Source organism: Stegodyphus dumicola, chromosome 6 (assembly GCF_044657685.1).
Source record: "Stegodyphus dumicola isolate Sdum_Otavi_A_Nest chromosome 6, ASM4465768v1".
NCBI lineage: Eukaryota > Metazoa > Arthropoda > Arachnida > Araneae > Eresidae > Stegodyphus > Stegodyphus dumicola.
In genome coordinates this window covers 31,508,110-31,522,159 of record NC_140773.1, presented here as the reverse complement: position 1 = coordinate 31,522,159, position 14,050 = coordinate 31,508,110, and the positions used below count along the sequence as shown (strand labels likewise).

At 31.7% G+C, this 14,050-nt stretch overlaps 1 protein-coding gene across 1 annotated transcript in view; it reads right to left on the bottom strand.

Annotated features, from left to right (window-relative positions):
- The window catches only part of LOC118188648 (inactive dipeptidyl peptidase 10-like), a 1,447,514-nt gene that overhangs the window by 343,147 nt on the left and 1,090,317 nt on the right, over window positions 1-14,050 (bottom strand). The window contains exons 6-7 of the mRNA XM_085818201.1: window positions 10,283-10,335; window positions 5,429-5,510 (exon numbers count right to left, since the gene is read on the bottom strand). Of these exons, the coding sequence (XP_085674327.1) occupies window positions 5,429-5,510; window positions 10,283-10,335 (135 nt within the window). The remainder of the gene's footprint in view (window positions 1-5,428; window positions 5,511-10,282; window positions 10,336-14,050) is intronic.

Genomic DNA, 14,050 nt, shown 5'->3' with positions numbered 1-14,050 from the left:
TATTATTGGTATTGGAGTTTGGTGTTTCATGAATTCAAGGATTTGTATTTAGAATTTTAATATTATTGTATGCTTTAGAATATTATTAACGTTTGATAAAGTATTATCATATATATCATATAGTAACAATTTCTCCTTGACCTTTATTGGCTGGGATAGGTAGATTATGTGTAGTTATAGGTATAGTAAAAATATTTATATTTTGTGAACATGAATTATTATTTTTAAGATTATTAATGATAGTAATTGTAGCGAGAGTGTGGTGACGAGATGTAGTTCGTGAAAGTACATATCAAGGATTTCATTCAAGAATGGTACTAAGTGGATTAATATTAGGAATATTATTATTTATTGTAAGAGAAATTTTTTTTTTAAGATATTTTTGAGCATTTTTTCATTCAAGATTAAGTCCAACTGTGGAATCAGGGGCTTCTTGACCTCCTCAAGGAATTATTCCTTTTAATCCTTTTCAAGTACCTTTATTAAATACAATTGTATTATTATCTTCTGGAATTAGAGTAACTTGAGCTCATCAATCTATTTTAAGAAATAAATGGGGAAATGTAAGAAAATCATTATTTATTACGTGAATAATAGGATTATATTTTTTATCATTACAGGCTTTTGAATATTATATAGCAGGATTTGGAATTAGAGATTCAGTTTATGGCTCAACATTTTATATAGCTACTGGATTTCATGGATTTCATGTAATTGTCGGAACTTTGTTTTTATTTGTAATTTGAGTGCGTGTTGAAAAAAATCATTTTTCTAGAAGACATCATTTTGGTTTTGAAGCTGCAGCTTGATATTGACATTTTGTTGATGTTGTATGATTATTTTTATTTTCAGTAGTTTATTGATGAGGTGCATAGAATAAAATAGAATTAATGTAGTATAAATGTACATTTAATTTCCAATTAAAAAGATATCTAATATGATATGATATATTAATATAACAAACGAATATAAGGAATACTAATAAAATAGTATATGATATATTAATATAATAATCTAATTTAATGAAATAATGTGGCGAATGATATATTATTGTGCATAAAATTTGCCGTGTTGAATGGCACCGTAGAACTATTCAAAATTTATGAACAGACATTAGTGATATTATAAAACTGTTGGTAATTATTCTTATGAAATTTCTTGTTTATTTACGTATTTTAAATCATGAACAACTGCAGTATTAAATCTGATATATTTTTCAAATGATCTACGAGAAACTGTAGCAATGATTAGCAACGGTGTGAGTTTCAATAACTGAAATTAATCAGCAAGTGTTATTTGCGTCGAGGCATTTATGTCTGCAGTCTCTAGTTTCTAATTATAAGTACAGTCAGCCAGTATTTTTTTTAGTTTCCATATAGTATTATATGCGTCATGAATAGTTAACAAAAGCGGGATTAAATTGGACTTTAATTGGATTTTATTGATTTATAAGCTTATCCATTCGCAATTTTTTCCTAAACATAAAATATTAAAACCTAATCTTAGTTTATGATATTTGTTAAGGGCGAATATTTTAAGCCAACATCAAAACTGGAACTACAAGTTTCTTGTTTTGTTCCGCATGTCTCTAATATACACCTGAAAATACCTTTATTTATTTGCAGATAACACTTTCAACGTAGTCGTTCAGGGTAAACAAATAAGTTCACCTCATTACAAGCAGCAGACAGACTACTTAGAAGAATGCACTAATCTATATTCAAATTTGGTTGTCACTGAGCTTGTAGGTTTTGATATGGGTGCTTAGAATTTTCCAAGCCTATCTAAGGAATCTAACAGTGATCTAGAGAAACTCGCTTCCTGATTCCTGTACTCTCTTTTGTGCCAAACCACTCTTTCTGGTGAAATATACTGGATGTTTAACAACGTCAAGTTTCTTCAACTCTGAATATCATGTATTATTATTATCTGTTTAACATTTTCAGTTTCATTTTCAGCAAATTTACTTCAAAAATTTGCTTAAACAAATATTCTGAGTTAATTTTTCATGATGAAGAAATAATACGAATTGTTCATTTAATGAGTGGGCTCAAGGTAGGTATTAGATGCAAAAGCACACATTAGGTGCAATAGCACAAAATGTTACAAAAATACTGAACTAGGAAACAATTAATGAAATAAATTACCCGACATAGAGAGATAACATCGATTAAAAAACTTTCATTTTATTTTAAAGATTAGTCGTAAAATATGGTAATTAAAGAAAGAATTTTAGGTGCCACTCGTATAATTTGTATCCAAAAATATGCAAATTCAAGTTACTGCTTTTGTTCACGAAGAAATATAAATTAATATTTCACGAAATTTTATGAATTGATTAAATTTATCTACTTGATATTAACGGATACATAAGGAGAACCCATCCCAGCATCAGTAACATTACTGTACCTAACTACTCGTTATTAACGTATACATAAAGAGACCCAACCCAACATCAGTAACATTACTGTACTTAAAACTCGATATTAATGTATACATAAGGAAAACCAATTGCAACATCAGTAACATTATTTTCTGTTTTCAACATTTTCACAAATAGCTTTCATTAATTTCAAAATTAAGGAATTGCTTAGCTATTTAAAATTATTTTATATATTGTTAACATACAAAAACATAATATTTATTCGGTTTAGATCTAGATTTGTGCAATAAGAAACAAATATTGATTTTTAGGTTGCTTCTTATTTTCAGGTTCATGTAAGGATAGGTACTTGACTGCATTTGAATAATGTGAAGTACAGCAAACCAGGGAACAACGAAGACGCACAATCTGAAAAAAGATCCACGTTAATTGAACTTTTGCTTTGCGGCCTAGTACGTTAGGCGTTAAAGTGGAAACACTTTACAGATTTTGATTCGACAACCCCGGTCATTTATTGAACTTTAGGACAAAAAGCAGCAGCATCCTTAAGGCCAAAAAGTTACAGAAATTATCATTCTTGCTACCAAATGCCAATATCAATAGCAGCCAATGTATGAGGTAACGCTGGTTCGGAAGCTTTAATAATTTTATGTCTAATAATATACACCTTTAGTTTGCCATGTTATAAACTCGAACATGAGCGTTCTGGCAATTAGTGTTAATCGATTGTTGAATTTACCGATGCAAAAATTTGTATTCATTTTGCACTAAAATTAACATAATATCAATGCATCTCTAAGGTACCCATAATTATACGAACAATAAGGAAAGCATTACTGAAATATACAGTGGATGGACAAAAATATGGAAACACCTTGTCAAATGCATGTTTGAAAAGAAAGATTGATTTTAATGAAATATGTAGGTGGCGCTGGCGTTTTTGACTATTGACGCCACCTATAGAACTTCGTAAATGTGCTAAACAGTTCAGTTGTTGTCGGAGTACTGTTATGTGAGGTTGTCATTGCATTATGTCAGAGTTAACAGACTTCGAACGTGGGAAAATTGTTGGAGCACGTATGGTAGGTGCTTTCGTAAGCAGGGTAGCCGAGGTGTTTAGTGTTTCAAGAGGTACTGTATCGAAGATTTATTCCGCATATTTGAAAAGCGGAAAAACATCATCTGCTAAATCACAGCGCGGACGAAAGTGTGTCCTGAGTGATCGTGACAGACGATCATTAAGGGCAATTGTGACGAAAAATAAGAAGACCACAGCTGCAAAAGTTACTGCTGAAAGGAATGTTGTGTTACCGAACCTTGTGAGTACCAAAACAATTAGAAGGGAGCTTCATAAACAGGGAATTGCTGGCCGTGCTGCTATTGAGAAGCCACTCATCAGTGATGCTAATGCCCGTAACAGGAAAAGGTGGTGTTTAAGTCATAAAGCCTGGACTATAGAGCAGTGGAAGCGAGTAATATGGTCTGACGAGTCTTCTTTCACATTGTTTCCCACTTCTGGCCGAGTTTACGTCTGGTGAACGCCATCTCAAGCCTATAATACAGACTGCTTGTTGCCAAAAGTGAAACATGGCGGGGGTTCTGTTATGGTTTGGGCAGCCATATCGTGGTTCTCTGCTAGCCCCATGATAACTGTGTCAGGGCACATGACTGCCAAGACTTATGCGAACATTTTGGCCGATCAAGTTCATCCCATGGTACAAACTTTGTTCCCCGATGGTGATGGTGTCTTCCAAGACAACAAAGCCCCTGTTCACACAGCTCACATTGTCCAGGACTGGTTTTTTGAGCACGAGGATGAGTTGTCCCATCTTCCCTGGCCACCACAGTCACCAGACCTGAATATTATCGAACTTTTGTGGTCTACATTGGAACGGAATGTGCGTTCTCGTTATCCACCACCAACATCGTTATCTGAACTTGCCACCGTTTTGCAGGAAGAATGGTATAATATTTATTCCCTTGGCAAACATACAGGAACTGTATTTATCCATTCCGAGAAGACTGCAAGCTGGTTTGGGTGCCAACGGGTTTCCTACACCATATTAAGCAAAGAAACATGTTTTTTTAAAGGTGTTTCCATATTTTTGTCCAACCTCTATATGTTACTGTGTAAAACGGAAATTGGAGAATGTTGACTTTCACCGGAGAATATCAACATTCACCAAATACGTCGGTGAAAGACCGAATATTTCACTACATTCTTGTACATTCGGACCCTCACCGGTGTATGTCGACAATCACAGATTTGCTCTGCTAAAAGTCGAAAAGAGAGGTCAAAAAGTGCCATATAGTTTAAGTTGTTGCAATAAATAATATTTGAATCACATAATTTAGTAAGTTTTTAATTACAGATATTTTATTTTCTCATTTAGAACGTACTGTATAATTAATAAGTTTTTAATTTCTATTATTTTCCTTTCTCATTTTGAATATATTGTGTGTTTAAGGTTCTCATGTTCTTAAGTTCTTATTTCAAGTCTCAAAAGCGTTTATTCGCGACTGAATTACGGAGAAGAAAATATATGATTGTCATATGTTCAACATTCACCATTAGTACATGATGAATGTCGACATTGACAAGTGTAAGTCAAAAATAAGAGTATTTGGAAAATATTTCGGACATACACCAAGAGACTATGTGAATGTTGACATTCACCGGTGAAAGTCGACATTCTCCAGATTTCGGTGTTTCACCGTAACATATATATTTTACATTATAATTATTTCTAAAAATAAGCAAAATTTGGACAAAATATGACTGCATAGACAAAAGGTTTAGTTTATAGGAAATATATATGAGGCAGAATGTAATGTAATGATTATATATCAGATAGATTTTATATATCATTTAATAATTAATTAGGCTTGTTAGTAACACCATTTTATTTCAGAATGATACAAATTACATTCAATTTCTTCAATAACTTGTGATTTGTACGATAGAAAGACGTTTTGCGTTTTATAATCTCATTTAGATCCACTCAAGAATATGTTATTAAATGTATACTCTTTGCGTTAACTTACCAGCTGGTTTCCTTTAGGACCCCATGCGGCGTACTGTATTTTATCTTCAGGATTTTCCATTGGCCACAGATGATAGATTTTTCTGAAAAATTGTATAACTGATTCTAATTGAATGTAATTTAGTCTTAAAATTGAAATATAAACTAAATTTAGGATACATAAACATACAAAATACTAACTAAATTTATGATAAATATACGCACAGATAAAAAAGAAAAATCGTTAGGCATGTTTTAACTCAGTTGATTTCGATAGCAAAAACTTTCGTATTCTTTGTAGATCCTATCCATTAACAAAAATCCTATCTATTATCTAAATTTTGATAACGGTTAGAATACTTGTCTGTATTTAAAGTAGAAATTTCTCTCTTTTAAAATAATTAGTATCATGATTTAATTCAATCTGTAACGGTCGAGTTCAATTAATTTTTGATTCAAATTCGCGATTAAGATATAACAATAAAGTACTTACATCTAGAAATTGTGTTTTCTGAAATCAGAAACCTTGTATGAAATCGGACATTGCAACTGTTGAAACTTAGAGCATTAAAACAGCCTTATATAATAGAATATATAAAATTACAAAAATACAAAAACGTAATATAGATTTATGTTTCTTTACTGCAGTTTATGTTTAGAATCCGCTTTCAATTAGCAAATTCAAAATATTTCAGAAACATAGTTTTTCGAAAATTTCACAGGAGTTAAACATTTTGGTATTTGTATGAATTCGAAAGTTTACGAATTCCCAAGAAGAATGAAACATAGTTTCATTCACAAGCTTATTATTTTCGGAAGCTCTGAGCCCTATTAAATGTTTTATTGTTCATTTAATGATCCTAACAATAAATACAGAAACATAAAGCATTTGAATAAATTTGGATTTGCATAAGTAGTAAAAAGATGCAAAAATGTTTTTACAGATTTACAGTTATTGAGATATATTTCTCTAATGCTAAATTAAAATTAACAATCTCGAAATATGTAGTAAGATTGAAAAATTAACGAAGTTCGTAAGCTTTCTGATGTAGAACACTGAAACCCATCCATCTCGAAGACACCAGCTGCTATAAGGATCTTTAACTCTTTGAGGGGCAGGAAAGGACAATTAACGTTTTTAGCAAAACTCTTTTATTTGCTAAATCAGGAGTTACAATGAAATTATTTGCGACAATTACACATATTTTGCCCAAGACGAGTGAAAAAAATGACCACTTCTGGTGGTTAGTGTCAGTGACCACCGCCCATAGAACACATCCCTACAAATCAGTCTCTATAGTACTCATGGAAACAGTTTTTCTTTTTCAAGCAGAGTGCAACTTTGCATGTGCTACATTCCCACACTGTTCTTACAGGCTATTTCTTCGTGCTGCAGAGTGCCCATCGTCGTGATTTTGTCTTCGATGGCTGTTGTTTATTTTCTTGAAGACGAATTGCTGCATCAACTAATGGCTTATGTTATTTGATTGCCATCTAGTGAGCTACATGGGAACTTCAGAAACGGTCAGTCTTGAAAACCACTCACACGAGTGAGTAAGAAATCAATAGAAATCGTTCAATAGAAAGGGTGGTTACTGTAGGTAACCACCGCCCTTCAAAAAGTTAAAGCATCTTTTAAGTTCATTCATTGAAATGTCTTTCAATTCTACTGGCGTTAAACTCTGTTCTAGTCGATGTACCATCTCAAGAAGAAGTTAATCACATGATGTGAATACAAGTGCAGATGATGATTTTTATAGAAAAGAGATCATCATGGCAATTAAAAAAGAATTAGCAATGAACTGAAGAGTTACTGTGTAAATGGAACCATGATTCTGTGATTTCATAGCTGAAATTCAAGATGAACTGAATTATATTATGCCTTATTATTATGATGCCTTATTATTTCATATTAAAAGAATCCACGGACCAATGGCTATATTATTTTTCTGGATACCTTTTGGTGTGCTGGCCAGTACAATCACAGTAACTTGAGAAAGTTTCTCTTTATTCCGTATCACTGTTTCGCTGTTACATTCACCTTCTCTGGAATTACCGTGAACATAGACGACATTAAAAAAACTTCCAACCGTATAATAATACCCCAAAACATATTTCGACATTTATCAGGTTTGCTTTAGACTACCCAGAATACAATATTTGTATACTGTTCATCAAATGACGTTCTTTAGTAGAGTGGTTTCAAACTAAATTGCAAGTAGTCCGAAAATGCGATCACAAAGTAGCCGGAAAGCCAAAATTGGAATACATTAAAAAGTGGTTTTTCAACAAAATAAATTAAAAATTTTTATTTTCTTTATTAAATATATGTCAAAACATACAGAAACAGTAATAATAGTAATGACAAAAAGGAAAAAAATTCAAATTTATACTTATTTTATAATTGAAATTTAAAAGTTGGTTGGTATCTGCAAGAACTTCTCTCAGATACGCATTTTAAATCAAACGTATTGACAGCTATGTATTAAATTTTCAGACCGCTGACTTTTATTTCAATTAATTCTAGTGTATCGAATTAACCACTAAATAAATCACTTTAATTTCAACTAAAATGCAAGCAAATTGCGAAACATTTTAAAGAGGGACAAAACTTGAAAACGAACAATAAAACATATTTTCTTTCTTTTATTTATTACATTTTTCTTCGACCAATGCAGAAACGATATATCTATTTGTATGTGAATAATCCTAAATTTCTCTTTCTCTTACTGGAACCTTCAGCTTCAACATTTGATGGCGTATCGAATTAGATAAGGCTTCTCAGCCTGGAGAAAAATTATAAGAAACTTTCTTCATTAATAATTAGGGAACTAATCTTCCGTCAATTGCTTCTTTTTTCGATTAGCCTTTTAGTAGGCCAGCCGCCTACAATAGTGTATTAAGCGAAAAAAGTATATAATGATGTTATGAGTCCTACTCGTACAATTTCACGAGTCCAAATATTAATAATAATATTAAAAATATAGAACTGTATTTATTGCTCTTAAATCTCTTGATTTATTGGTCAATAGTGCAGATTCAACCTAATAGATAATTCAATAATTTATGGTGGATGGCAACGCCCTATGCATGAAAAATATTTTATTTTGAGAATGTGGCAACACATTTCTTTTAAATCCTTGAGTTCTATTATTAAATTTGAAGCATAAATAATTGTCATTTTTCTTTTGACAAGTACGAATAAAAGTTACTCTCTGTGTGCCATAATAACAGCAGCAAAGAATATTTAAACGGGAATTATTCGGCGAATGCAGCTATAGTTTATGTTGTAGCCCGAAATTGCGCCGCGTTCAATCAAAATCAATGTTTCATGATATATGCTATTTGTTTTGGGACATTCTTAATTTTTTAGATTAACCTAATTATTAAGAGTTATGATTAATTTCATCTAAGTTTTCTAATTTCATCGGCTGATGGAAATCAATTGTTCAGTTTCAGTTGAATATTAACCCATTGTAAAAGTAGGCTGAAAAAAGACATTCTTCAAGAAAAGATCGAGTTTGCGATTGTCCAGTTTTTGATGCATCAAAACAAAACCGAAAATTTGCAGAAAGGTGCAATTACGTTAGCTTCAAAGCAATTACATTGCAATAGAAATGGCCGTATCAAGAACCTGGAAACGTTCTCCTGAAATTAATTATCAAGGTGAATCTTATATTAATGTTGATTTATTGAAAAAATAAATCTGTAGATGTAAATGCAAATATTATGTCAGAAAACGTGAAAAACTTAGACTTATTCTCCTTAGCAGTAGAGGCACCTCGACAGCAGTAAACATAGCCTTTGATAATATATTTCTCTCGATATACTGAATAATACGTCTCTGCCACTTCAACAAGATATGCCGGAAGTAATGAAGAATGAAGACTCCAATAATTTTAAGCCCACGTCATATAGCAAAAGCAAAGCTTCGTAGGAAACGTTCCTACCTTTAAGTTTTAAACGCAGTAACGAAATTATTGAAAGACTAGAAACTACCTGAACACTCCAAATAAAAATTAGGAGTAATAATTTTAATTTATTGTTTTAATTTAATCTAGTTTTGTGATAATAAATGTTGCGTTCTATATTATTTATGTTATTTTGCTGCTATTATTATGGGACAAATTAAATTCATCAACTGCTACTATTATGATAAGACAGAGGGAGAAATGTAATCTGTATCTTGAAATCTTCGAGCAAGATTAATATAAAGGGTGTGAACGAATTAACGTCACTGGTAGGTTTTTAGGTCATTCCAATTCGTTTTTAATGGTAATGAATTGGACTCTAAATCATTTAATAATTTTATTTCAAACTCTTGCCGTACTAATTAATTAAGGAAACATAAAATAGCAGTCACTTAATTATGGTACATTGCATGCTGCTCGTGGGGCGCGAGTTTGAGTCCATTGTTTTAATACATTATGATCACAAAGCAACTGTTTCAGAATACCATTGATATGTTAAGTGTATCATTTAACTTAAATGAATAAAGCTGTTTCTCTCTAGCGACGAGAATATGCTGTAACCCAGGAGACAAATAAAAATTTATATTGCTACTGATTCATCACTGGCTAAGCTGTAATAGTCACCGCACACTGGTAGTTCGGTCCGGGGTTCGATTCGCTGCAAACGGGCTGGCTGCATGGGTGTTTTCGTGGATGTAACGTAGATACGAGACAATTTTCCTTAAAAAGACCTCCATGGGTCATCCTTCCCTTCACGTATAGTGCCTAAAGGCGGAGCACGTGATAAGTAAAAAAAGATACTGCACAGCATTACATTTTCCTATTCAGGCATTACACAAAAATTGAAGCCTCCTAACACTTGACAAAACATTTATACACAGATGAGATTACATAAGCTTACTTACTTGTTCTGGATGTCGTATATTTTGTATCTGGCCTCAAATGAATATTTGTACAACTGAAATAAATATGAAATACATTTAATTATTTTTATAGCAAATACAATCTAAAGATTATGTTCTTGTAATAATACACATGCTATGTTTCAAAAGGTAATCATAATTAGAACTTTTTTGCAATGGAATAATACCTATTCATTACATCTGACCCATTACTTAGAAAGACAAAACTTTTTGTTCATAAGAAACGGATTATTTTCCAAACGTAATATCTGCATTTATATATATATATCGTATATATATATATATAAAATAATTCGTAGGGTAATTGAAAAAGAAAATTTTGGTAAAATATAATTAAAATTTTATTTTCTAGCAACAACTGAAAAGAAAAGTAAAATTTCTAAGGAAAATTGAATAAAACCGGAACACATCCGAAACATAAAACGTATTTAGAGAAACAAGAAATAAAATTCCACCTGATTATTTTCACAAAGCAAAAGTTAAAAATAATACATCTATTTTTTGAATAAACATAAAGTAATTAAAAATGGAACACGTTCTGTTAATTAGAAGAATGAAAAAACTTTTTCGAAATAAAAAAACCCGAAAAGTCGAAATTTTAATTTTTATGCAAACCTTTTTTTCTTTACATAGAAAAATATCATGTTTTTTCAGTGATGAAGGAAATAAGTTATTTCTTCATCTATACTTCTATAAGCGCAAAGATTCGTTTTTAAAACATATAATTGAATGCATTTTCAAGCATATTTTCTTTCGAAATTTCTTTAAATATTTATCGTTTTATTAACGAATGCGCTTAACATACTGAAGATGGCGACGAATTAATTTTTCATCATTTCTAATGCATTATAATGTGTACGTTTTTCAATATAACATCTCATTAGAGTATTTTAATAGTTAATATGTTCACACGATACCTAATATCGAGTGAATATTAACATTTAAAATTATAATATTAAAGATAGTCAACTCCTGTAACTGAATATATATGCATGATCTTAATATGGTAATTGAAGAATTGGTTATGAAAATTGCTGAAAAATGCCGCCCACACGGTATAATGGTTAGGGGAGCCTGACTGCGATAAAAATGAGCCCGGATCGAATCCCGGAGAAGGCATGAATATAAAATTGTCTATCCCTTCATAGGAGGTAACGTTCGCCGTAGATGCCTCCACAATAAAATGGTCACCGCTTCTGGCTTTAGTAGTGGCCAATGCCGTTATAGGCAAGTGCCCGCCATTTGTGAAAAAAAATCTAAAAGATTTCAGATTTTAAATTACGTCCAAAGGGGAGTTTTTTTTAAGTTTTTGTATGTTACATTTATTTATTAAATATCATGTACTGTACACTTAAACCATAGAATTCATTTCAATAGCAATATCGCAAAATAATTTTAAAATGAGCATATCTTTAGAATTTTCACAGTTCTGCGGGCTGGAGATAAAAAGGTTTTTTTTTTCCTCCCGTAGAGTTATTGCCATTGGTCGCTTTGAAATCCTTGAGTTTGCTAATCAAAAATTCATTGAAGTGTTACAAAATATGAAATCGATAATAAAACAAATTCCAAATTTCAAATTTGGCCTTCCACATGCCCATATTCATAGGAGGATTACGTCATTCAAAATTCGATGGCTCTATGTACCATTGGTTTATCACAATGCGAGAAATATACGTACATTTATGCAGATTTATCATTATTTAATTTCTTCAAATATAATGCAGGACTCTAACATTTGGTGGCAACAAGTTGAAAAGTGAAATGGACATTTATAGTGATTCAACGCAAAATCGCAAAACGAAAGCAATAGTCCTTCAGGAACAAAGCCCCTTTGGACTAAAAAATTTCTGAAAAATGAACGTAGGTTGTTAAAAGAACTGTATGCTCAAAACCTGACAGTATTTAATAGTTTCGTTTCTATTTTACTGTACATCTTCAGCTTGCCAGCTTGGAAGAACATAGTTTAATTATGAATTTTCTGTTTTTCTGCTAATATAATAAAAATGTTGAGTACAAAAGCAATTTAATGAGTGAATTTTTAAATTATTCCTAGATACGTTACAGGAAAATTCAGTGGAATAAGTAGTTTAAATTATTTAAAAGAAGAATATTGTTTAAATACCTCAAAACTGTTCTCTAAAATGCTATCAGGTATGCATACTTGAGTATAAAGTGAAACTCAATTGTTACCATAATTTTAATACTTTAGAAGTAAATGATGGTATGCTTTAATGATATATGAAAGCTTGATATATACTGAGGAAATTTTAATTTAAACGCATTTGAAACAGAAAATCTATGCTAAACATATCTCGATTAAATGTTAATGATTTTTCAGTTAAAAAGTTTTAAAGGGCGAAGTACAAAACGCATACTTCATTAAAAGTCAGTAAAAGTATTTTCTTTTCCTTTGAAAAAAGGAAGATAAATGATGCTATTTACTTGACTAAACTAAGAACAAAGAGTAGAAGAAAAATAATAGAATAAATCAACATTTCACAAGGAGAAAGACTTGAGGAAACTAGCCATCCAAAAAACTGAATGAAAAGAAATAATTTATTAAATTCTTAACTTTAATTATATTAAAACGTTCACTTCTTGTTTGAAATTTTCCCATATATTCTGCAACAACAGGAGTTCTAAATAATTATCGTTTTGTTTTCTAACTTTAATTAAAACTTTTGTGTATGCTGAATGCAAGTTACAATAATTTGCCTTTTATTCATACTCTAGCATTTAGAAAAACTCAGTTTTCCTACTTTTTCCCTCATACTGTAATATACCGAAATTTCCGATTCAGGCGGATAAAATCTGGTTTTAACTTTGTTCTTGGTATTAATTTAATTAAAATCGCACCAAAGACTGGAAATGATTTGTTCAGGCACATGTAAAGAACGTAGTTTTCATATATATCAATTCAAAATAGTATTAAAATAATAGTACTACGTAAAATGGGAATGTTTCGATGCCATTGGCTTCACAAATTTAGAAAATTCCTCTAACGACTCACCTCATAAGAATAAAGAGAGGAAGAAATAAAGAAAGAATATCAAACTCCGTTCTTTATCATGTTCTGTACCAAAGAATAAAACAGCGATTGTACTGTGTAATGTAAAAATGTAGAATAATCAAATTGTCCGTTAACCCTGTTATAATTCAAGCGCAATTTTTGGAAAAGAGTGTAGAATGTTAGAGAGTTTAGCAGAAATGCTGCTCCTGCGACTGGACGTTTGGAAAGTCTAATCAGTCTCATCATCAAGAGCGTTCCCCGAGGTGCACAACAGGAGGCGGCCGATTTGACACCGTGAGAAAAACAACTTCCGTCCCAATGTTAAAGGCGAACACTCTTGGATGGCTCGAGGATCTTCAACTTCTCTTTATCCACGCTTTTCAATCCACGCTTCCCAAGTAGCACATGACGTAGCAAAGACGTTGCAAACTGGTCCGAGAGGTTGCAGAGTGATCGTGGCAACGTTTTTGCTACGTCATGCGGTACTTGGGTTTCTTGCCAGAATGTCAATAAGGTAACGTGCGTGTATTCGTTGTTGCTTTGCTAATTTTTAATTTTATTATCCTTTAATAATATTGAGAGTGACTGAATCTAAAAAAAGTACTCTTGTCAAAGGGCAGTTTTAAAAGCAGAAATCGAAGCCAAGCGCACAGAAGTGACCAATCATTAAAGCGTTTTCTTTATTCATGATAATTCTCGGCGGTGCATTTCAAATAATGTCAGACAAAAACTTGAGTATG